Source organism: Bicyclus anynana, chromosome 26, assembly GCF_947172395.1.
Source record: "Bicyclus anynana chromosome 26, ilBicAnyn1.1, whole genome shotgun sequence".
NCBI lineage: Eukaryota > Metazoa > Arthropoda > Insecta > Lepidoptera > Nymphalidae > Bicyclus > Bicyclus anynana.
The window spans coordinates 829,251-856,011 of record NC_069108.1 but is presented as its reverse complement, the minus strand read 5'-3'; the positions used below and the strand labels follow the sequence as shown (position 1 = coordinate 856,011).

Here is a 26,761-nt window from a genome sequence, read left to right as displayed (position 1 = left end):
TGTCAATTTTCAAGTGAGGACTGAAGAGTAAAGTGAGGTGGTTCAATGTTGAAATTTGAGGAACTCTTTCATTTTGCAATCACGAGTACCTCAAACGAGGCGACTCATGAGTGAGGGACTCATCTCTACTAGGTACTGTTTGTCTGACTCTGTCTATTTACGTATTTGCTTTTTAGATTTAGAAATAGAGATTAGAGACATACTTTAAGTTTTAATTTATAGTTTAGATACGTCGTACTTTCTTTGTTTAGGTTCAGGACCAGGTTCAGGTAATCAGGTTTAAACTTTAAATTCAAATAAATAATTTGTAATTTTATTTCATCATACGTATTTCGTGTAATTAGTTATTATTTCGTTTTATGGTATTATTTCGATTGTTGTGTATATAAATTAATTAAAACTTAGTAAGTGTAATTATAGTGTTTTGTGTTAACTTAATTTTGTAAAAGATATACATACGTAGTCTATACTAATATTATAAAGAGGTAAAGTTTGTAAGTTTGTAAGTTTGTCACATTTTTTAAATGGCGTAATCTTCGGAACTACTGGTCCGATTTTAAAAATTCTTTCACCAGTAGAATGCTACATTATCGGGGAGTGCTATAGGTTATATTTTATATTGGTATCATATATATTAGCCGAGTTATCACAGTTTTTGTCATACAGGTCGGACTGAAAATCCTCATAAACAGACTTATTCGCATGCGCTGCCTTAACTATTGTGTAAAATTGAAATTAATATATGGAGACTTTATGTATCTTTAAAAGTTCTACAAAGAAGTCCGCGACACCATATATCTATCTTCTATATATTAGCTGATATATAGAAGAAAAAAGGCCTTTTGTGTTTTAAAAATTATTAATTTTATATACTTAGGTTTACGTCATTATTTATAAACTAAACTTTAATCCTTATTAAAATAAATTATTTAATAATCACAAGGGTATTATGGAGATAAGATTTGCCCTTTACAGTATGTTAATTACTTAAATAGTTTCGGAGATAATACAAAATTTCTAAAAGACGCAGAAATTCCACTATATGACGCCCGGCGCTTTCATTTACGTAGTTCCCGTTCCCGTGTGAATATGGGGATCAAACATAGCCTTGGACACTCGCAAATAACGTAGCTTTCTATTGGTAAAACAATTTTCCAAATCGGTCCAGTAGATCCAGAGATTACCTCCTACAACCACACGAACTTTACCTCTTTATATTATTAGCATAGAAGTCTCTATTTCTCTTGGTCATACCACCACTCTCGAAGGACTGGACCGATTTTGCTAAGGGTAGGAGTAAGATAGAGAAGTTACAGGGTAGGTTAGGGTACGGGTAGGGAAGCGTAGGGGTAGTGTAGGGGTAGGGTAGGTTTAGGGCCGGGTTTAGGGTAGTGGTAGGGTCGGGGTAGAGGTAGGGTAGTGGTAGGGTAGAGGTACGGGTAGGATAGGGAAGTGGCAGGGTAGGGGTAGGATAGGCGTGATATAGGGGTACGGGTGGGATAGGGGTAGGAAAGGGATAGGGTACGGGGAGGGTACGGGTAGGATTGGGGTAGGGTATAGGTAAGGTAGGGGTAGGGTAGGGGTAGGGTCGGGGCAGTGGTAGGGTTGGGGTAGTGATAGGGTAGGGGTATGGTAGGGGTAGGGTAGGTTAGGTTAGGTTAGGGGGTAGTAGTAAAATTGACATCGAATTTTACGCAGACGAAGTCGCGGGCGTCCGCTAGTAAATAATATATTCTTTGCAATGAACCTATAAAGTCAAAACAATGAAGTTAATTGAGTGCTATTAATCGATTTATATAGGATGCTGAGACTTGGACTCTGAGAGAAAGTGAGAAAAAGAATATACACGCTCTAGAAATGTGTTGAAAAAGAATGCTTGCATATCCTGGACACAATCTCACTCCTCCAAGAACTGGGGATCAAACAGCATCTTTCTTCCAGCATCTAATGTCTTCTTACACACACTTTCTTTGGACGTACCAGAGAAAGAGACGATAATTCCATAGATAAACTCAATACCTACGATATTTAATACCATACCATGTTTTAGATTTCTGCGACATCTTGCATGTTGTTGTATCCCATGTGTTGGGATCTGTGTTCCAGGGCTTATGTGTGTGGTTTAGTTAAGTTTGCTGGTTATTAAGCAAAAAGGAATCGAATTTCATTTTTAAAATTATGATTATGGCGAACGAACTCTTTCGTCATCGCTCATAGGTACATTTACATTTTCCATTGGTGCATGCCCACCCTAGGAATCCTAGGATTCTGAGCTACCGAATAGGAATAGGAAATAATAGTAGATAAGCCAATGGGTGGGAGTAGAATAGGATAGGAATAGGGAATGAGTCAAAGCGAAGCTTGTCTGTCTGCTATATTATCTTAGTACACAAACTACACTTACATTGAGACTAAATGTTGATGTGTGTATTTTATAATATGCTCAATATTAACAATTTTGCTTTACAGGATATTTGGAATATGCCCTATAACTGCAGACTCCAATATTACAAAAAGCACCTGCAATACAATAGAATAACATATTGGTGTGCTGAAGAAAAGATGGCAAAGGCTTTTAGCTGATAGGACATTGTACTGATGACCCTGTTATCTGGTCAAATCATAAATGTGTGTGTATTATCAAAATATTTGCATAGATTGTGAAATGCTGATGATATTTGATTTGGTCTTTGATATTTGAAAATAAAAGAATACTTACTTCGCTGAGTTTGTTTTTTGTAGTCTTTTCCAAAACTAAAGCTTTCAGTTTAACATTTTACTATTAATATTTTTTTTTACCATTACAATAATTAAATAAATTATTCAAAAAAGTGTAGTTGTAAAAAATACATTTATAATACCTGTGTATGTTCACCCCCTGCACCCACATAATTCCTGTTCCCGTGGGAATACATGGCCTATAATACTCAAATGTGGATTTTTATTGGTAAAATAATCTTCAACATTGGTTCAGTAGGTCCAGTGTTTACCCCTACAATCTCACAAACTGTATCTTTTTATTACAGTATCTTGACTACTAGTATTCTAAGAATTATGAAAATGACACCTCTGAGGGTGAAATAGGGGTTCGAAGTTTATAAAAAAAAGATTTTTTAAGTTTATTTATTATAATAATAATAAATACAGTAAACATAGACTTTCAGTTAGACATTTTTTAAACCCTGAAACCACAAAGCTTAAAAATAATCAAATATATACTTCTCATCCAAACAGTCAGCCTGTACAGTACTTGCAGACACTTTTTGATGATTAGTATATTTTCTTAAATCAGAAAAACGAGTCATCATCATGGATTCAGCCCTGCCCACTGTACTTGACAACATATTGGCCATACTTAAATGTTAAAGCATGTTTATTTTTAAATATGTTTTACCGTAAATAAATTATTACAGATGCTATCTTTCTAACAGCTAGCAGGATAGGTACAATGAAGTTACACACTAAATAATCAAATTTATTTTATAATTAACAAAAATGAGTAAGAATATAGATGGATGGCTGACATAGAGAGCTCCTGGAATTAGACACACACACACACACCACATAATTCTTAAGCTGGCTCAGCTAGTCAGTCTTGTTGTCAAAGCACTCATCTTCATGTCTCTGAGTCAATATCAGTGATTCATCATAATGGTCTGTTCATAATAATCAATTTAGTCTGAAATTAAAAAAAAACTTAATCTTTCATACTAAAACTTAGATAGAATCTTTGAGAGGAAAACATTAGCAGTGGTGTCCTGGGTTTGATCCCTGGCTGGGCCGATTGAGGTTTTCTCAATTGGTCTAGGTCTGGCTGGTGGGAGGCTTCGGCCAGTTACCACCTTACTGGCAAAGACCTACCACTAAGCGATTTAGCATTCCGGTACGATGCCATGTAGAAACCAAAAGGGGTGTGGATTGTCTTACTACTCCTAACAAGTTAGCCCGTTACCATCATAGATTACATCATCACTTACCATCAGGTGAGATTGTAGTCAAGGGCTAACTTGTAAAGAATAAAAAAAAAAACCTGCTCCAATGTGGATTGGTAGTTATGGTGTTAATATACCACTATCAGATGTTAATGATAATTAATGTTCCGAAGGTCCTGTGTTTGATCCCCGGCTGGACCAATTGAGACTTACGGCCAAGCAATTTAGCATTCCAGTGTGATGACATGTAGCAACTGAAAGGGTTGTGGATTTTCAGTTTAAATTGTAAAGAATAAAAAATAAAATATAACAGTAACATTTTGCTCTCAGTAGAGGATTTTGAATGGTATATCTAAATGCCTAGATAAACTAACTCTGCGAACCCATTGTAATTATGACACTGTTGTTGGCTGGTGAAGGAATAAAACACCCTAAAGAGCTAGAGAACTGTTCAAATCCTTTAATAATAAGTCTGTTTGTGAAGTGACTAATCACACACTTAGGTAAACCTTAGGTAAGGTATATTAGTGCCGATTCATACGAGACTTAGAGATTAACACTGGGATAAAAATAACATGCGGACTTTTCTAAGAGACAGAGGAAATGCCCACTCTCTCCTTTTGCGCAGCCCGGATGTGCTAAATACTTCCAAACAAAGAAATTACTGCTATAACTAGTGCAGGGACAAGCAGCAAGTAGTAGACAAGCAGCGCGATCACTTATTAATCGGGCATTGTTGATTGTTCTTCAGTTGGCTAACTGTAAGTTAACCACTTGTAGTTACACTAACCACCTTAGCCCTGCCTTGCCTGAGTTAAGGGTTGTTTTAATGAGAAACTTCTTAAGAAATGGACATCGACAAAATTAGATAGAGGTAGTTTTTCTTTTTTGTTTACTTTTATATTTTTGATTAACAATAACACAAACGAAGTAAACTTTGCTCCTAAGATCACTATAATTTAGTAAAACTTTGCTCAATTTCTAAATTCTCTTTAAAACGGAAAACCTGAAAAATAAAAACTTTGTTTTGTTTATAAAATTTAAATTTCTAATCCACAGGTTATTAATATGCTATGTTTCACCACAGACTAATAGGATACCCCGTTATTTTGACACTAGCCTACACAGACAACAGGGAGATTACCAAATAGTCCAAATAGTCCTTGGTTAAATTCGTTAATTGCGTTTTGTTACTTGAGTTGCATGTACCATTTTCTCACGCTATTGTCTTCAATAGTAGATATTTGTCGTGAAATTTAATGCTTCTTTAATGTATTAAACAAAAGACATAAAACTTTGTTAAAATATATGCATTAATAAGGAGTTTGACATAAATTTGATAATATTATTAACGATAGTTTCACTATCGTTTTGCATAAACAATACGCAATCTTCATGAATGATTTCAGTTCATCGTTCACCATCCGGTCTTCATATAATGAACTAAATTAGACAATACCAATGTAAAGTTACGATTGATCGTTGATCGTAGCCGATCGTATGAACTTTACGATCAATGAAGTCCGTTAGACAATTAGGCCCCAGACAGACAGACTGAGGCTGATAATGCCAGAACTCAGAGCCGTACATAAGCCTAAAAGAAAATAGTATGTCATTTTATTAAATTTTTCATAATAATCTGTGGTGAAACGAAATGTCTCATTTTGAGGAAAAGCTGCGTATTTATTTTGGCCTTAATAATTTTCATAACTAGGCCTAAGTTAAATGTGGATTATTTGTAAAAATATGTAATTAAAAACGCATTTTGAACACGTGTAATTTAAATTTTATTTTAACAAATGTGTAAAATCAATTATAATTTAACTAAATTTGAAGTGAACACAAACCAATAATAAAACAACGCAGAGTCGCGAAAGTGATGTGAAATCGTATCGAAAACAACGAACTTTACGACAATACTGTAAATTAATAATTAGACGTGAGTAATTATTGTTCTAAACTATTTCAAAATTAATCCCTTGGATTGAGATCATACTTCATGATCATTTCAAAATGGCTGCCTATGGTGACATTTTATGATTTATTTTGTAAATATAACAATTTTAGTACACTTACTGCATTAAAAGTTATAGCTTATTACTCAAATAGTTTTACCTTTTTTTACTTTACTTAATTTTTCGTATATTTTTTTTCCAAATGTTATTAAGGTTATTGAACTTGTCACAACTTGTCTTTATTTGGTAATAGGTAATAGATAATTCAAAGTTTTTTTTTTTAAATTTTATTCTTTGGAATTAATTTTGAATCATCAAAAAATATTTTTTTTGCATTAAGTACTTATATAGATTATAGAGGAGACGTCTGACGAGGCCAGACGGGTGATCAGTCTTAATTAGGGACCTTTCCACCTAATTGAAAAAAGAACACAGGTTCACTGGTGTCTTGACAGTGTTCTCCCCTCAAATCTTCCTGTAGCCTTTGTGTATGTAACAACATCACCTATAGTGAGATCTGTCAGGTCTACTTCATGTAATGTATCCTTACCTAGTAACTCCCATCTTACCAGTGCGAACATGGGACACTCAGCTATAAAGTGATAGCTAATCTCTTCCTCATCACAACCTGGACATGATGGATTGTCTATGACTTTCATTATCTTCAAGTGTCTATTGAGCAGACAATGTCCAGTTGTCAAGCCTGCTACCAGTGCTATGTTGGATCTGCTATGTAACAGGAGTTGTTTAGTTTTTTATCTTGTCGAATGACTTCAGGAACATTAAGTACTTACTGTAATGTAGGAATTGTTTTAGTAAACTCACGATGTTATTGTTAAGATAATCCAAACATGCTCAGTCTGGAAATACACCCTAAGACAAACTCGGCCATCTGTAAGCATAAATATCTGTTAAGCCAGCCAACCTACATTAGAGCAGTATTGTGGGTAAAAAGAGATCTACATCGCCTTCTGTAAAAAGAGGCCTGTCCATTAAAATAGGCTGAAAAAATTATCATTTATTCATTCGTTATCAACCCATATTTGGCTCACTGCTGAGCTTAAGTCTCCTCTCAGAATGAGAGAGGTTAGGCCAATATTCCACCACCGTGGCCCAATGCGGATTGACAGACTTCACACACTCAGAGAATTAAGAAAATTCTCTGGTATGCAGATTTCCCCACGATGTTTTTCCTTCACCATTTGAGACACGTGATATTTAATTTCTTAAAATGTGTCTGCACTGAAAAGTTGAAGGTGCATGCCCTGGACTGGATTCGAACCTACACCCTCTGGAACCTGAGGCAGAGGTGATATCCACTGGACTATCACGGCTCTTGATCTGGCCCTTGGTGAAAAATGATCACAAATTTGTTTTCCCACAAATGATCTTACCTTTGATGGAAACTTTGATGGCCACAGAGCTCAGTGGTATGGGTTTACAAAGATATAGTTAATATATTTTTATTTATTTAATAAAAAAAAAATGTATTAAGTACTTTTAAATAAATTAGGTATGCAAATCCATATGTTTTCTATGTTCGTTAGTTTTTAATTTGTTTTTTGGTAAACAATTGGCTTTTGTCATTCTTTAAAATAATACAATTTCTAGTTCTATTTTATCTCTCTCTTTTATACAAGAAAGCAATTTCACAAGTGTTCACATATGTTAATATGTGTAATTATATGAAAGTTCCAAAGGGAAGAGAATTTTCAAAATTCTTCTCACCAAAGTCCCTTATACCGAAATTCATCAAAATTGATTCAGTAGGTTTAAAAATTTAAAAGACAGAGCCAGACAGTTTTTTGTCTTGCCTCCTAAGAATGTATCCCCTATAAATTACCATTCCTTATTCAGTTTCTATATTTGCTGCGTATAACATCCTACTGGCAAAGATGTACCGCCAAGAGTTTTAGCATTCCTATACTTTTACTTTATTCGCTTACGCGTCACTTAACATCAGCTGAGATATTTAGTTTTTCTGATTGTGTAAGTACTGTAGGCTCCTTAATGGGTCCTCAGCATTATCACGGGAGGGTTTGGGTAAGAGCATAAGCATCACCTGATAGGGTCCGAAGGCAGAGTAGCACAGTAGATGGGCGGAACGACTATCTTGGGTGTGAGATAGTAGTTAAAGGTTAACTTGTCATTAAATAAACAAAAATTGGCTCTTTAGACTGTGCAACAGCTGAAGTGGCAATGGGCCCCTGCTCCTGATTCATTGAGTTGGACAATATACAGTTCAGGTTTTACTTTGCCTCTCTGAAAACTCATCACCTTCAGTCCCCTCAGAAACAGTGTGGTGGGTTTAAGATTTATTTAAGCAAGCAATCTCATTAAAGTTAGAGGGAATTTCCCTCTCCTATTTGGATACAAACCTGGCTTTAAACCTTACAAATGTTATATATGTAAGAGAGAAGTGATAGCCCAGTGGCCTCTGCCTTCGATTCTGACTGCATACCTCCAACTTTTCAGTTTTGTGCATTTTATGAAATTAAATATCACGTGTTTAGAACGGTGATAGGAAAACATTGTGAGGAAACCTGCATGCAATGCAATTTTCTTAATTTTCTGTGTGTGAAGTCTGCCAATCCGCATTGGGCCAGCAAGGTGTACTATTAACCTAACGCTAACCCCTCACATTCTGAGAGAAGACTCATTAATGATGATGCTCCCAATGAGTATGCTTTTTTCTGATTGTGTAAGTGCCATAGGCTCCTTAATGGGACTTCATCGGCGTCACCGGAGGGTTTGGGCGAGCATAGAAGCATCGCCTCAAGGGGTCCGAAGGCAGAAGCAGAAGCAGAGGAACGAATCTCTAAGGGCGTCTCCTGAGACTCGGACCTCGGCTTAGATGGTCATTCGGGAAGGGTGTTTTGGCCTGAGTGTATCAGTCCGGGCGCCCCCCGAGATCGTGAGTTAAAAAGCCCACGACTGTGTGACGTCAGATATCGAGGACCTCGCCTTCGCCGGCGAAGACGCTGTGATGAATGGTGAAGTCGCGAGGCAACTGCTAGTCTGCTAGTAGTCCATAACAATGTGCCCTCTATTCAAAAATAACAGTTAACAAAAGGATAAACGGGCTGCAGATTAAATCTGTTTTGCTCGCAAATGTATTGTACTTGCAAATTCAGCACGTCCGGTGCCACATCGAAAACGTCATCTTGATCTGCGCGTGCGGGCCATGGGTGTGACGCGGATAGCGGGTCGGTCGGCGGAGCGGCGAGCGGGGCGATTTTCTAACAATCTATGAATCTTGTTTTTAATCGAAACTAGTGGACGCCCGCAACTCCGTTAGCGTGAAATTTAGTTTTCATGAATTCTGCGGGTACTATGGATTTTCCCGGGATAAAAAGTATCCTAATATAAATAGGTTTACCTAGAGATTAGTCCAGCCCGACAGACATAAAATTAAAAAAAAAACTTGACTGTGTTCTAGTTTCGTGTAAATAACTTTATGCACTTAAGTAAACAGTACTTCGCGCCACGAAACAAGTTCCTTAGACACGGCGCTAAGGTCTAGTTCGGACTACTTTAGTATTTTAGTCCAGTACAAACAATTTTTGGGCGGTAAATCTAAAAATTGTTTGTACTCTACTAAAAGACTAAAGTAGACCGAAGTAGGCAATATGTCTTAATGGTGCTGATTGTCATTTAGTAATGGCGGTCTTATTGTCATTTGTGGTAAGGCACTAGCAAAGACAGACACTACAATTTTATTTATATGTATTGATATATAAAAGCGAAAGTACACTCATCACGAAATATTGATAACCCATTGTCTTAAAAATATATAAAATTTTCAAGTTTATAGTTAGTCGACGTCTGTTAAGGACGAATTTTGCGACAGGGCCGGATTAAAGAGTTCTATAGGTGGGCGAAGTCGAGTTTTCTATAACAGGGCCAGTAGATCTATGAAGCGACGATGAAATAGATTAATATCGAAAACATCGCTCTCTCTTTCGTCCCATTGTAATAAGATAAGAGAGAGAGATTTCGATTTCGCCGCTACTGGTCGACATTTGTCTTTTTCTTGTATCGAGTATATGTCGTGGTGTGCAGCATATGCCCAACGGTTTTCATAAGAGAGGGAATTTGAAACTTAGACCCACCATGCTGCACCAATGTGTTATGGCGAGTTTTAATGGATGTATGGTTCTTTAATAAATACAATCAGATGTATAGTGACTGGGACCGATGTCTGACTGAGTGCCTCTTTGGTCCAGATGCAAAAATTAGAAGAATTACAGAAGGACCAAAGTCACCCTTTTTTTTTTTGTTCCATGAAATATCGTGCAATCCGTCAAAAAGACAATGAGCAGATGGGTTTTAGGTTTGATGTTGGTAAGACATGAGTATCCTTCACTAGAGACATTCATATTGTTGTTAAAACTGGAGTATTAAGTCACCAACATAGTTCAATTATTTATTATTATAACTCTTTAGTATGTCTTAGTTATCAGCCAACCATATACCTTTATTTTAAACTGTGCCAAAGTGAACACTTTGATATCATTTGGTATGTGATTAAATATCTCATGTATATGCAGGCGGCTCAGGATCATGGTGTTTGTTGGTGGACACCATAGTGCTGATGATGATAAATATTGTCAAGTGATGGTGTGACAATCAGATTAGTCGCCATGGCCAAAATACAGTCAGGAAGACATTATTGTTATACAATTTGCCATGGCCTGGGGGTTAGGTTGTTGACAAGCTTGCAATGGATTTTAAAATGAAACCCAAGTCGATAAAGATCCTTATTGTCTCCTTGTACTATACTCACTTATTCATACTTTTATTTATGCTAAGATTATCTTGATAGGTCTTTTCTTTGTTGCATGCAGTCATTTGCGTTTTGTGTTGATCGTCACACGTTTGAGGAACTGGGTTGAGATAGCTGGTGAATTTAAGTTAGTTTTATACACTTTATTAGTAAATTCATGTGTATATTAGTTATGTGCACTTGTCTCAAACAGTGAAGAAAAACATCACGAGGAAACCTGCACACCTGAGAATTTTCTTAATTCTTTATGTGTGTAAAGCCTGCCAATCCACATTGAGCCAGTGTGGTGGACTAACCCTTCTCATTCTGAGAGGAGACTCGTGCTAAATAGTGAGCCGATTTTTTTGAGTCTCATTATTCCTGCAATCTGTCGTGAAACATTCAGTGGGATTTTAAGTATTTGTATTAAGGCTTGTTTGGTGTGAAATCTAGTGATTTGCCCAAATAATGTAGTGTCTATTTCATGACATCTTGTGGTGCTCGGTCTCTTGAGCCTTTTGAAAGTTGTACCAGGTTTCTTCATCATTAGGGTCCTTGCAAGTTGATTTGGATGTTAACTAATACAGTCTAGGTATGTTTACATTGAGTTGAGTGAGCCGAATATGGGTTGATAATGACAATTAGTAAATGCCCATGCAGGGTATAATAGATGTCATCACCTCCATCATCATCATTATCAGCCGATGGATGTCCACTGCTGGACATATGCCTCTTGCATGGACTTCCAGACAACAGTCTTTAGCTGATAGTATTCAGAGACTAATCTGCTTGATGTCCTCGGCCCACCTAGTGAGGTCAACCAACACTGAGCTTTCCAATGCGGGGTCTCCATTCCAGCACCAATGACCTGAATGTCCTGCTCTTTGAACCATGTGGTCTTTCGATTGCCACTTTAGCTTTGCGAGTTGCTTAGCTATGTCAGTGAATATGGTTCACTTGCAGATCATTTCTGATTCGGTCATCCAGAGAAACCAAAACATAATTTGGTCTGTCGCCCGCTGAGTGACTCTGAGCTTTCTAATAAGGTCCACAGTTAGCGACCAAGTCTCAGATCCGATCCATCACATGTACATGTAGGAGTACTAAATGACTAATCAGTTTGTTTTGTCTAATTGAACTCAATTGTGTCAATTTAACTGTTGCATACTTTTCAGTTTCTAGCAATTGTGAATCACCGGCAGTTTAATAAATAGAGAGACTGAAATGTTCAAAAATGTTTCTTTGTTGTTTTTTTAGAACTAGCGGACGCCCGCGACTTCTTCCGCGAGAAACCCTAATACTACCCTACCATACTTCCACTCTACAGCTACCCTACCATACAGGGGATGAGTAGGGACTCAACCCTACCCCTAACAAACACCTACCCTACCTTTACACTAAAATTCATCATTTTGATCATATTTTTTGGGACAATACGAGGTACGGACGGCTTCAGTGTGCTCGTGGCGTTCGAGCCGACCACATCTCTTGTTGTGTATTTCTTTATGGGTCACTTGGGATAGGCGGGGATAGTGACTTGAGTGGAAAATGGGAGTGTTGGTTAACAGTCAAAGGTACCTTTAACCCTACACACAACGTTCACAAGTGCGTGACTTCACTCAAGGTCATCTGCCATTCTAGGGTCTTATTTTGGTTACAGTTTGATTTGTTAATTAAGTTGTCCTGACAAATGTTGTGAGTGTTCGACATTAGTTTTCTTATTTTTGTAATCACCTCTGAGTCCGCTAAAATATCATGGCTCTCTTTGGAAATAGGCTTAGATAGATGATAATATAGCCTTTGTCTTAATTCCAGATGGTAGTTCGCCTGCCGAACCGCGCATAGTTGCTTCCTGAACCAGCATGGGGCAACAGGCTTCCAGAAAAAGTGAGTTCTGAACATATAATATTATTCTCTTATTTATTTATTTACCTTATTTTTAATTTTTTAACAATGTTAATATAAAAATATAATACAAAACACTTAAAATTTTATACAAAAAAATGAACCCTCCCGTTGCGGGACATTTGAATGCCAAGAATATCTAATATTGTTAAGTTGATTCTTTATGTTCAAACTAGCTGACGCCGCGCGGTTTCACCCGCGTGGTTCCCGTTCCCGTAGGAAAATGGTGATTATATATAGTTTATAGCCTTCCTCGATAAATGGGCTATCTAACACAGAAAGAATTTTTCAAATCGGACCAGTAGTTCCTGAGATTAGCGCGTTCAATCAATCAAACAAACAAACAAACAAACAAACTCTTCAGCTTTATAATATTAGTATAGACTAGCTGACGCCGCGCGGTTTCACCCGCGTGGTTCCCGTTCCCGTAGGAAAACGGTGATTATATATAGTTTATAGCCTTCCTCGATAAATGGGCTATCTTACACTGGAAGAATTTTTCAAATCGGACCAGTAGCTCCTGAGATTAGCGCGTTCAATCAAACAAACAAACTCTTCAGCTTTATAATATTAGTATAACTAGATATCAAATTCAAAAAAGATTAGTGGACATAATCACATGAAATCTTTTTTTTTGTGGTCACACTTGCTTATTTACAGCATACTAGCAGGAAACACAGATGCCGAAATATCTACAAATATGTACCCACGTTTATATTTCATGGGCCATTTTGTTTATCATTGAACACTTAGAGTAAAATTGATCATTTTAGATCACTATGTATTGTATACTTTGAGGAATTCCGTGACGCAGTGGTATGCGCGATGGATTTACAAGACGGAGGTCCTGGGTTCGATCCCCGGCTGGGCAGATTGAGGTTTTCTTAATTGGTCCAGGTCTGGCTAGTGGGAGGCTTTGGCTGTGGCTAGTTACCACCCTACCGACAAAGACGTACCGCCAAGCGATAATCGAAAGGAGTGTGGATTTCAATTTACATCAAGTTAGCCCTCTTCCATCTTAGATTGCATCGTCACTTTCCATCAGGTGAGATTGTTATCAAGGGCTAACTTGTAGAAAAAAAAATACTGTTCTTTGTCGCTAACTATGGACCTCAGAGTCATACAGCGGGCGATGGAACGAGCTATGTTCGGAGTATCTGTTTGATCGAATCAGAAATGACATCGCAGACATTCGCTGGATGCAGGCGGCTCAGTTTCGTGATGTTTGGAAGTGCCTACAAAAGGCCTATGTCCTGCAGTGGACTCCATCGGCTGATATAATAATAAAATCCTTTATTCAACAAAAAAACAAAGTAAAAGATCAAGAAGAAATTACAAACTAATACTAACAGAGCTTACAAACTACTTAAAGATACCTACTTAAATTACAAAGTTCCTCTGTCTGTACTTAGTATAATAATATAATAAAGAAATTCAGCTGAATGCTGAATGGGGCGCTGCCTCAGCTCGATACTACAGTTGAGAACTGTAGTGCTGATTTTCAGGCATGACCCCAGGGTGAGCTCACGGACCGATCGGAAATACTTTTGTGGCGTCGCTAACAATAATTATAAAATAATATACGATTAGTAATAATAGGTACATATTAATCTTACATCACCAAGCTTATTAAAGAAAAGTTTAGGAGTATTAATAAATAATAAATAGAGGGGTATGGATATGATGAAGAGCCGTGATGGCCCAGTGGATATGACCTCTGCCTCTGACTCCGGAGGGTGTGGGTTCGAATCCGGTCCGGGGCATGCACCTCCAACTTTTCAGTTGTGTGCATTTTAGGAAATTAAATATCATGTGTCTCAATCGGTGAAGGAAAACATCGTGAGGAAACCTGCATACCAGAGAATTATCTTAATTCTCTGCGTGTGTGAAGTCTGCCAATCCGCATTGGGCCAGCGTGGTGGACTACTGGCCTAACCCCTCTCATTCTGAGAGGAGACTCGAGCTCAGCAGTGAGCCGAATATGGGTTGATGACGAACGAAATGGATATGATGATGAGGTATGGATTCCAATAGTGGTTGTCCAATTCCAGACGCGGCGCCCCCGGGCTCCGAATGCGGCTGCGGCGCGTGGGAGCGGCGCCGCCACGCCGAGTCGCCGGGCAGCGTGCAGCGCTACGTCAGCGCCGTCACCGACAGGTGCGTCGCCACTCGCCGTCTCGTGGTGGCCGTCCACTTGTCCGCGTCGTACGTGTCGGACGTCCGATCCGTACGATGCTGATTAGTGGACGCCTGCGTTTATCTTTCTTGTGTCCTACAGGACGCATAGCAGGTGTCAACGACATGATGGGGATGATGGTCTGAATATATTGATTTTTATGATACATTCGGGTAAATAAGGTCATTGTTAACTAATTTATACATAAAAAGTAAAGATTGTCTGGATATTTTCAAAATAAATTGAACCGATTTAACTGAAAATTGGCAGGGAAGTAGTTTAGAGCCAGGAGAAGGACATAGGAATAGGATACTTATTATAAAAAAAATAAAAATAAAATAAAAGTCGGGTTTTCTTTCCTGAAGCTATAACTCCAGAACGCACGAACCAATTTCCACGGTTTTGCATTCGTTAGCATAGCAAAGAAAATTCAGGAAAAATTTCAACGTAGGGTAGGGGTAGGGCAGGGGTAGGGTAAAGGTAGCTTAGGGGTATGGTAGGGGTAGGTTAGGGGTAGTTGAAAGTTTATATCGAATTTCACGCGGACGAAGTCGCGGGCGTCCGCTAGTGAGATTATAAAATTTCTAAATCTATTAAAAAATCTTTTATTGTAATTAGATGAAAATTCATATAGTTTTAGCTTCCTTACATTAAATTTGACGTTTTTTATTACATGAACTATAAACATAAACGCACAAATAACAAAGATATTAGTAATTTTGTTTGAACGCCCATACAAATCTAACGATCATTACATTACCTACGACGTCATTAATTCGTACCATTTTGTATGGGGCGTTTTTCAGAGATCCGCAAATCTGACCCTTTAAATCCCTGTAGCTCCGAAAGTAATGATCGCAGATACCCTGTTACTTTTACAAAATTGCTTTACTATTAGCATACTCTTCATTTATATACAATTTAAAAAACTGTCATCATCCCTATTGTCAAGCTGTAGTAACTCGCTCTCTACGCGATGACGTCACATGTCACGCTGCCTCTGTTTTTCTTGGGTTTTATTTGTTAACAATAGTAATTTGTATGTCTGTAGATGGACGGGCCGGGAGTGCGTGTGCCGCCGCCGCCGCTGGCGCCGCCCGGCGTGCGTGTGCACTGCCTACCGCCGCGTCAGCGATGCGTGCCACGACGACGGGTGAGTGCACAACTGCACACACGCTCTGCAATCCTCATCATCATTTGCAGCTCACGCACCAAATGAATAACAATCAAACGCGCTTTGGTCCGAGAATAGCCCACAACAAACAACAGTGTTATATTTATCACCATTTAACCTTAGACCATTAAAAATAATGGACCTGTTTCGCACACAAATTCACCCAGCTTCTGTTTTCCCCACCACCTACAATATGGTTATTTTCAAGTCAAGAGTGAATAGGCATCTTCTAGGCAAGCGCGTTCCACCATAGGCTGCATCATCAACCAACAAAAAATTTTTTGATTTAAAAGTTTGTCGTTTTTTGAGGGGGACGAGGTAAACTCACACATCGAAAACATTTAACACCATTAAGTAAATTCTGTGTCTATACACAACACACAACTATATGATTGACTCGCAATACACACATGCGTAATTTTTACATAGACTAACCAACACATCGCTTAGACTATCCACAGAATATATATATAGAATGTTCGATTACTTGATCCATTTTTTGCTGTTCCGTCAAAAGAATCGATTCTTTTACAGAAATCGTTTTTATTATATATTTGATAAAATTATGGTAGAAATACTTACAAATGAAACGTTACTCCATCTTTTACTAAACTACAAGTTTTTGGCCATTTTTATGCCATTCAACTACACAAACCGGTATTTTCAGGGAGCTCTTTACACGACGAAAACGATTACAACAATGAAACATCAATTCTATAGCAACAGTTTTTATAAACGCGTTAGATTGAATTGATTGATTTCATTGATTCTTGATCTTTGACAGAGGGGTAACGGTTTACGAGGCAGGTCCTTTCTTTTTAATGGTCTAAGCCATTTTATAAATGTACTCGTATGTAGTACACAATCGTATAGTGCAATTCAAAGTGTTTAATACCATGACACCAAATACAACATGAGGCGTAATCAATTGTTTAGTGAAATTCCAACCCCAGAAGGAAGAGAGTGCGTACAAGGATGCAGAGAAATAGGGATGATGACAGTTTTTTAAATTGTATATAAATTAAGGGTATACTAATAGCAAAGCAATTTTGTAAAAGTAACAGGGTATCTGCGATCATTACTTTCGGAGCTACAGGGATTTAAAGGGTCAGATTTGCGGCGCTGCCGCGGATCCCTGAAAAACGCCCCATACATAATGGCACGAGTTAGTGACGTCGTTGGGTCGCTGATCGTTAGGTTAGGTAGTAATTTTGTTATTTGTGCGTTTATAGTTAATTTACTGAAAAATGCCACATTTAATGTAAGAAAGCAATAACTGTATGAATTTTCATCTAATTACGATAACGGATTTTTAATAGATTTTGAAATTTTATAATCTCATTTATTTTGCAAATATCCAGACAATCTTTGCTTTTTATGTATAAATTAGTTAACATTGACCTTATTTATCCGAATGTATCATAAAAATCAATATATTCAAACCTAGTCATCATCCCTATTGAATTGGATACATGTTACAAGTTCCTTGAGTAAAGTACATTAACATTCATTATTTATGTTATTGTGAAAGGGAGGTATCAGTGTTGGTATAAATAAGAGGGTATTTGACTTGAGCTCAGTTGTTTGTTAGGCAGCGTAGACACCGTCACGCTGCCAGCCGCGTTAGTGATTTTGTGCAATATTGTTTTGTGTTGTATTTATTAATAATATTTTGTGTTGACTAGGTTTGAATATATTGATTTTTATGAGATATTCGGGTAAATAAAAAGCTAAGATTGACTGGATATTTGCAAAATAACGAAGATTATAAAATTCTAATCTGACCCTTTAAATCCCTGTAGCTCCGAAAGTAATGATCGCAGATACCCTGTTACTTTTACAAAATTGCTTTACTATTAGCATACTCCTAGTTTACATACAATTTAAAAACGTCGTCATCCCTATTGGAGCTGTTGTTAATTTTTTTCGAGGTTACTACAACATTGATGAGTTCCTTAAAGATAAAAGCGCTTGGAGGCCGTTGGATCAGCTTCCACCTTCACACAGGAAATAAAACTATAAGAAGTTGTAATTGTCATCAATTGTATATTATAATACTGTATGACTTTTTCAAAAGAGCAACTGTTGAGTTTCTTGTCGGTATCTTCTCAGCAGAACCTGCCTTCCGAACCGGTGGTAGAATCTTTACAAATAGTCAACTGACGTGTCCAAAGTGCTTGTAAACTGAGCCTACTTGAAATAAATGATTTTTGATTTTGATTTTTTGATTTTCCCTATTGGAGCTGTTGTTAATATTTTTACTTGTCCTTTCAGTCTGGCGGCGGTGTTGACTCTGGGCAGAGATCTCCGTAGGGAGTTGGATGCGATCGTCTTGAATACTGGTATGTATTTTTCCAATTTTTTCCAAATTTAGCCCTTGACTACAATCTCACCTGATGGTAAGTGATGCAATCTAAGATGGAAGCGGGCTAACTTGTTAGGAGGAGGATGAAATCCACACTCCTTTCGGTTTCTACACGACATCGTACCGGAACGCTAAATCGCTTGGCTTGGTACGTCTTTGTCGGTACGGAAACTAGCCACGGCCAAAGCCTACCAGCCAGACCTGGACCAATTAAGAAAACCTCATTTGACCCAGCCGGGGATCGAACCCAGGACCTCCGTCTTGTAAATCCACCGCGCATACCACTGCGCCACGGAGGTTTTGTACTAGTAGACGCAATTCGGTTTCACCCGCGCACTTCCCGTTCCCGTGGGAATACGGGGATTAAATATAGCCTATGACACTCGCAGAAACCGTGGCTTAATATTGGTAAGGGTATTTTTATAATTGGTTCAGTAGATCAAGAGATTATTCCCTTCAACCTCACAAGCTCTCAATAGCTCGAAGGTAAGCAGTTGGACTCACCACTGAGGGGTGCTGGTTCGATCCCCGCCCCGTTGGACTATAGTTGTAGCCACTCCTAATACAGTCTTTAAAACATGTAGCAATTTTTTTTTTCAGTATTGTATAGTGTAGGGTAGTTTAATTTACTGTAGGAAATAGTAGTCTGAGATGGATATGACGTCGCTCGATCTCGTGTTATCCTGTGCCGACGCTAGGTGGCGCGACTTGTTTCCGTTAAGAGGGAGTTAGAGAGGGGTAGCCATTAGGCACCCGCCTAATGGCTACCCCTCTTTACGAATATTACTTCTTCGTAATATTCGTATAGATTTGCTGCAAACTCTCCAAATAGACCTACGTCATTTTAACACGAAAAATCTTCATATCTAGGGTAAATAGGAATATTGCCTATATTTAAGATATAATATGGCAAATACGCTTTGAAAAAAAACCACTTAATTTGATTTGGAATATCTGTTTTGATGAAGGAAAAACATCGTGAGGAAACCTGACCTGAAAATTTTCTCAATTTTCTATGTGTGTGAAGTCTGCATTGGGCCAGCGTGGTGGACTATTAGCCTAACTTCTTATTCTGAGAGGAGACTCGTGCTCAACCGTGAGTCGAATATGATGATGATTTGTGTTTCAGACGGCGACGCAAACAGAGACATACGCGAGCCCACCGCCGAGTTGTACGTGCTCTCCGTGGAGCCCACACGAGCGTAAGTACCTTCAGCCGTGCTCGCCAGAACAGTGGCTGTTTTAAAAAAAATTAAAAAAATGAAAAAAAAAAATGAAAATGAAATTCATTCGTTTTAAACATTACATTAAAGCATTACGTCAAAGCAGGTTCAATAACAACATCATCTAGTAAGCCTTACTCAATCCTAGGTTCTGCATGATTGGACTTTATTATTGGATACGTATGAGAAACATTATAAAATCCCAGCGGATGTCTCTATTTCGAGATCTAGACCAGACCTTTACCTTTTGTCCAAACAAACAAAGCGAATAGTACTTGTAGAGCTTACTGTGCCGTGAGAGACTAACATTCCGAAGGACCACAGTATAAAAGTGAATAAATATTATGACCTAACAAATGAACTAACTAAAAATGGCTATGTAGTTAGTCTGTACGCCGTAGAAGTAGGTGCGAGAGGATTACCAGCAAAATCTCTCTATAACTTGCTTAAAAACCTTGCCCTCTCTAGAAGTGCAGCTAGTTCTATATTAGAACGAGTATCCAAAGCTGCTCTAATAGGATCTTACCAAATTTGGCGGCAGGGAGATCAACACGAGCAGAGAAGGGGAGTGTTGATCGATCGTCAAGGAATTTCTTAACCCTACATCCAGTAGTCACAAGTCCGGGACTCTGCTCGGTGTTTTTCTCTCTACCACGCGATGGATCCGGCACCTGCACGGTGAATCCATGGAATGCTAAGACATTCGTCTCATATATCAGAGTCAAAATTTGAGAAAGTCAAATGGTTATAATTTCCAGCGAGGGTGAACCCTCCGAGGGTGCACGGAGGAGGGAGCGAGCCCAGGCCACCGACCGCGGCGTGCGGCGGTTCCAGGTAAGTGAAGCATTGTCTTACTAATGTGTTGAATTATCTATTGATATAACCTTCAATTGCAATGAAATTGTTTTATAATTACCGTTTGTATTCTTCAATTTTAAATTTTTTTTTAGGTATATTGTCTGCCGTAAATTCTATAATCTATAATAATTATATGTACATTTATAAACATGTATAATTATATGTATGTATGTATGTTGTTGTTTGTCAATTGAAAATATGAAACAAATCGACCCTTAACTGCTGGACTAAGGTAACCGACAAAAACCAAATGTTACATAAGGTTTTTTTGTGATATTACATTGAAACTTAACATAGAATTAGGAATTTGATCATTTTATCACTTGAGTGGAATCACGTACTTGTGAACGTTGTGTGTGACAGTAAACAAACACTCCTAAGTAACCCATAAAGAATTACTCAACAAATAATGTGAACGGCTCGAACGTCACGAGCATACTGAAGCCGACCGTACGACGAGCACCTTATATCGCAAGTCGTTCCCGCCAACCGATCGCTACCCCTCTCTAAATCCCTACTCTTTACGTTCGTGTTCCAGGTGGTGTGTGGGGGGGAGCTCCGCGCGCTGCTGCTGCGGGCGCCGCAGCTCGACCACCTGCCGTCGCCGCCCACCATAGTGCACACGCAGGTACTGTGCTAAATAGTTTTGGACTTGTTTAATTTCAGTTTCTTTGAAAGTTAAATAATCAAGATAAGGGCAATACATTATAAATACCAGAAAAAAATAATTCAATTATATTAAGCAACTGTTTTTTTTTTCTCTCTATTGTAAAGTACCAATTTGGTACTTCATAAAATTACGATCTAGCCTGCTTATGTGACTAATTACTCATTTAATTTTAACCTTAACATATAATATATTATGATTATACCAAGATAATGTCCAATAACTTAATCTTAGTCTTTCACTTACTATTACGTAGACACAAGGTCACTTTGTTCACGTGATCTTCCATGTAGCACTTGTACACTATCGCTAGTCACTAAACACTAACTCAAATGGTTTGGTCCGTTTTATTTTATATTCTTTACAAGTTAGCCCTTCACTACAATCTCACCTGATGGTAAGTGATGATGCAGTCTAAGATGGAAGCGGGCTAACTTGTTAGGAGGAGGATGAAAATCCACACCCCTTTCGGTTTCCACACGACATCGTACCGGAACGCTAAATCGCTTGGCGGTACGTCTTTGCCGGTAGGGTGGTAACTAGCCACGGCCGAAGCCTCCCACCAGCCAGACCTGGACAAATTAAGAAAATCTCAATCTGCCCAGCCGGGGATCGAACCCAGGACCTCCGTCTTGTAAATCCACCGCACATACCACTGCGCCACGGAGGCCGCCGTTTAAGTCTTCTCACTGTATTCGTAACGTCGAGTAGCGCTAGCAAGTAGCAATTTAGCAACAGTGGCGTGTATAGTTGGTGGTGTGTGTTTCAGGTGGACTACAAGCACTGCCTGGTGCCGGACCTGCAGGAGATCACCGCCTGCTCCTTCTACTGGGGCAAGATGGACCGCTATGAAGCCGAGCGCCTGCTGGACAACAAGCCCGAAGGTGAGAATGGTGACATGAGCTCGATTGTACCATTATTTTGTAGAGGAAACACCACGAGCAGGTCCCAGGACTTGTGAGTAGGGAGTAGGTTTAAGGGATCCCTTTAGAATGCATCAACACTCACCTTCCCTGCCCGACATATTTATGATAAACAAAAATTACAACACAAAACATTATTGTACAAAATCTCTAACGTGACTTGCAGCGTGACGGTATCTACGCTGCCTAACAAACAACTGAGCTCAAGTCAAATACCCTCTTTATTTACACCAACACTGATACCCCCTCTATCTATACTAATATTATATATGCAAAAATAAATCTGTCTGTCTGTCCGTTACCTTCTCGGCTAAACGGCTGAAACGATCAAGATGAATTTTGGTATAATAGTAAATGGGACCTTGGAGCAAAACATAGGCTACTTTTTGACCTAATGATAATAATGATAGATTATAATATACCGAAAAATAAAACAATCAATTCAATTGTAATCAGTATGTTCAGTTCACAATATATCGACAGATTACAATATCGCGACGTATTTTACAAATTAACGGTGACATCATATAAGTTAATAAGTTAAAGCGAAGCGAAGCTTCACAAGATTGACTTGACTGGATGTAGGGTGGACAGCGCGGGTATGATATCGTGCGCGTGGGGCATCGCTAACCCCTTCCCGGCCTTGATATGCGAGCGACGGGAGGGGAAGGACTGCGCGGGTATGAATTCGTGCGCGTGAGGTATCGCTAACCCCTTCCCGGCCTTGATATGCGAGCGACGGGAGGGGAAGGACTGCGCGGGTATGAATTCGTGCGCGTGAGGTATCGCTAACCCCTTCCCGGCCTTGATATGCGAGTGACGGGAGGGGAAGAACTGCGCGGGTATGTAATCGTGCGCGTGGGGCATCGCTAACCCCTTCCCGGCCTTGCTATGCGAGCGACGGGAGGGGAAGGACTGCGAGGATATGAAATCGTGCGCGTGGGAATCGCTACGCCCTTCCCGGCCTTGATATGCGAGCGAAGGGAGGGGAAGGACTGCGGGGTATGAAATCGAGCGCGTGGGGCATTGCTAACCCTTTCCCGGCCTTGATATGCGAGCGACGGGAAGGGAAGGACTGCGCGGGTATGAAATCGTGCGCGTGAGGCATCGCTAACCCCTTCACGGCCCCCGCGGACCATCTGGAGTGTTACGAACGACGAATTTGCCTAGCTATAGTTTATTATGGAGGATGTTTTTCTGATCAATGTGGGGTCTGGGGACTCTGGTGCTTCGTATGTAATGACATACTGTAGCATCTAAAAATTTTCATTGGAATTTGTAATCGTTTTCATCTCTAAGCGACGTGGGTTCGGAAATATTCGCTACTAACCTTTCCACTTCGTACAAACGTTGGCGCGATGTAACCGCGTGCAGCGCCATCTAGTTTAACAAACTTTAACTTGTGTTTATTTTTAAATTCGTTTTGTTTCTATTATAATATACTACCCTGAATTAGAAACAATCAAAGAATGCACCCTTTTAATCTTTTAAAAGGTAACATTTATTAACCATATCGGAATTCAGATTCCGATATGGTAAATTAATAAATAATATTCCAAAGCGATTAGTTTAGTGAATTTATGGGCATATAATCAAACTGAGAAAAATAATAATGGTACACATGTAACGAATGTCGTATTTTGGTCATTCGGGAAAGGAAAACTTCGGTAAAAAATCTTAGTAGATTATTTTTGTTTGTTTACAGCATTTAGTTTTGTTTGTTAAATTCTTATGAAAGTTTCATTGCCAAGTTAAATAAACATAAAAATATGCGAATATTCGTTTACAGATACACAACTTGTGACTAAATGCATAATGTCTCGTTTCAGGCACGTTCCTGCTGCGCGACTCGGCGCAGGAGGAGCACCTGTTCTCGGTGTCGTTCCGCAAGTACGGGCGCTCGCTGCACGCGCGCATCGAGCACTACCAGCACCGGTTCAGCTTCGACTCGCACGACCCCGCCGTGTTCGCCGCGCCCACCGTCACCGGCCTCATCGAGCACTACAAGGTGACCCCCCACACCGCACTGTGTGTCTCACTGCCACCACCACCACCAGCACCGGTTCAGCTTCGACTCGCACGACCCCGCCGTGTTCGCCGCGCCCACCGTCACCGGCCTCATCGAGCACTACAAGGTGACCCCCCACACCGCACTGTGTGTCTCACTGCCACCACCACCACCACCAGCACCGGTTCAGCTTCGACTCGCACGACCCCGCCGTGTTCGCCGCGCCCACCGTCACCGGCCTCATCGAGCACTACAAGGTGACCCCCCACACCGCACTGTGTGTCTCACTGCCACCACCACCACCAGCACCGGTTCAGCTTCGACTCGCACGACCCCGCCGTGTTCGCCGCGCCCACCGTCACCGGCCTCATCGAGCACTACAAGGTGACCCCCCACACCGCACTGTGTGTCTCACTGCCACCACCACCACCACCAGCACCGGTTCAGCTTCGACTCGCACGACCCCGCCGTGTTCGCCGCGCCCACCGTCACCGGCCTCATCGAGCACTACAAGGTGACCCCCCACACCGCACTGTGTGTCTCACCGCCACCACCACCACCAGCACCGGTTCAGCTTCGACTCGCACGACCCCGCCGTGTTCGCCGCGCCCACCGTCACCGGCCTCATCGAGCACTACAAGGTGACCCCCCACACCGCACTGTGTGTCTCACTGCCACCACCACCACCAGCACCGGTTCAGCTTCGACTCGCACGACCCCGCCGTGTTCGCCGCGCCCACCGTCACCGGCCTCATCGAGCACTACAAGGTGACCCCCCACACACTACTCGCACTCTCACGGGGGACACCACTTCATTTAACCCTCTGACTCTACTCTGACTGAGTTTCTATGCTCCATTGTACCCTTTGGTGACCCGGTTGAGGTTTCAATAAGCTCGGGTGTAGATTTACTTATACCTTGACTTAACTAAGGGCCGTGCTGATGGACAATGATGGACGAAGGACTAGATTACACCACTTTCGCACTAGTCTATACTTCTATACTAATATTATAAAGCTGAAGAGTTTGTTTGTTTGTTTGATTGAACGCGCTAATCTCAGGAACTGGTCTGATTTGAAAAATTCTTTCAGTGTTTGATAGCCCATTTATCGAAGAAGACTATAGGCTATATATTGTCCCCGTTTTCCTACGGGAACGGGAACCACGCGGGTGAAACCGTGCGGCGTCAGCTAGTAGGGTAATAGATAAAAAACGAAAGTAATATTTAGACCACACGGCTGAAGTAAAACATCTTTCAAAAATAAAATAATACATAAAAGAGAAACTTGAAAAATAGTAGTGATTAATAGCGCCATCTGTCGTGTACCAGTTTACTTCGCAAGCTTCTACTAGTTAGTTCACAATTATGTCGCTAATTGACACGGATTCGGTGCTGACTGTGTTGTGTCTTAGTGCTACTACAGGCGGCGCTTCGTGTGTCAATTCGATTAAATATTACGGTTTTTTGTTGATTAGACGGTATTTTGTTGTGGGGCAAGGCTGCTGATATACATTCTATATTTGTACTTCAAAAAAGAGCAATTCGAGCAATATATCAACTAAAATCACGCGAGTCCCTTCGTCAAAAGTTTAAAGAAATAGGTATACTAACAGTAGCCTGTCAATATATATATAACAGTATAGTATATGTGAGACAAAATATTAATTTGTACAAACGAAAAGGAGATTTAAACCCACGTCTTACTAGACACGGGCATAAGTTAGTTATTTCTGCATATCGTTTCCAAAGAGTTAAAAAATCTTTTGTAGGTTTGGGTGTACTCTTCTATAACAAAATCCCCAAGACTGTGATGGACCTGCCAATGCACAACTTTAAGCAATGTGTTAAAAACATTTACTTAGTCGAGGGTACTACACTATTGATGAGTTCCTTAACGATAAAGGTGCTTGGAGGCCGTTGGATCAGCTTCCACTTTCACACAGGAAATAAAACTATACGAAATTGTAATTGTTATCAATTATAAATTGTAATACTGTATGACTTTTTCAAAAGAGCAACTGTTGAGTTTGTTGCCGGTATCTTCTCAGCAGAACCTGTCTTCCGAACCGGTGGTAGAATCTTTACAAATAGTCAACTGACGTGTCAAAAGTACTTGTAAACTGAGCATACTTGAATTAAATGAATTTTGAATTTTTGAATAGACTTTTCGTAACTCATACTCTCCAAGTCCAGCATGCATAAAGAAGTTTCATTTCACAAGTGTGAGTTCACAAAGCTAACAGTGTGCGATGTTGTGCCCCCCAGCAGGACCCCGCGTGCGTGATGTTCTTCGAGCCGATGCTGACGGCGCCCCTGCCTCGCAACGCGCCCTTCGCGCTGCAGCAGCTCGCGCGCGCCGTCATCGTCTCGCACGTCAACTACGACGGTGAGTGCGTCGCACGCACACACGCACACACACGCACACACACACACACACACACACGCACACACACACACACACTAGCATCGCGCAGAAAACTCTTGCCTGTATACCGATTAAGCGCTCTAAGAATGGGGATGATGACTAGGTTTCAATATATATATATATATTTTTTTTTAAATAAATAAATATAAATATACTTAAACAATACACATCACTATCTAGCCCCAATATTGATTTTTATGATACATTCGCGTAAATAGGGTCAATGTTAACTAATTCATACATAAAAAGCAAAGATTGTCTGGATGTACACATCACATATGTCACAAATAACTAAGATATTAGTAATTTTGTTTGAACGCACATACAAATCTAACGATCATTACATTGCCTATGACGTCATTAGTTCGAGCCATTTTGTATGAG

At 39.8% G+C, this 26,761-nt stretch overlaps 1 protein-coding gene and 1 long non-coding RNA gene across 3 annotated transcripts in view; both read left to right on the top strand.

Moving 5' to 3' along the window:
• The first annotated feature begins 1,324 nt into the window (after window positions 1-1,324).
• LOC128199550 (uncharacterized) lies at window positions 1,325-2,724 on the top strand. Its single transcript, XR_008252158.1, has 2 exons — window positions 1,325-1,828; window positions 2,470-2,724. It is a non-coding gene; the product is annotated as an uncharacterized LOC128199550 (long non-coding RNA).
• Window positions 2,725-5,558: 2,834 nt separating this feature from the next.
• The window catches only part of LOC112045713 (suppressor of cytokine signaling 4), a 33,610-nt gene continuing 12,407 nt past the window's right edge, over window positions 5,559-26,761 (top strand). Inside the window, exons 1-11 of one of the 2 annotated variants that reach the window (XM_052889566.1) lie at window positions 5,559-5,871; window positions 12,468-12,539; window positions 14,609-14,714; window positions 15,785-15,886; window positions 18,182-18,249; window positions 19,402-19,474; window positions 20,254-20,329; window positions 20,892-20,981; window positions 21,790-21,904; window positions 23,773-23,951; window positions 26,221-26,338. In XM_052889566.1, coding sequence (XP_052745526.1) covers window positions 12,515-12,539; window positions 14,609-14,714; window positions 15,785-15,886; window positions 18,182-18,249; window positions 19,402-19,474; window positions 20,254-20,329; window positions 20,892-20,981; window positions 21,790-21,904; window positions 23,773-23,951; window positions 26,221-26,338 — 952 coding nt within the window. In that variant the 5' untranslated portion in view covers window positions 5,559-5,871; window positions 12,468-12,514. Of the gene's footprint in view, window positions 5,872-12,467; window positions 12,540-14,608; window positions 14,715-15,784; window positions 15,887-18,181; window positions 18,250-19,401; window positions 19,475-20,253; window positions 20,330-20,891; window positions 20,982-21,789; window positions 21,905-23,772; window positions 23,952-26,217; window positions 26,339-26,761 lie in introns of both variants that reach the window. The other variant, XM_052889565.1, reaches the window with a different exon arrangement.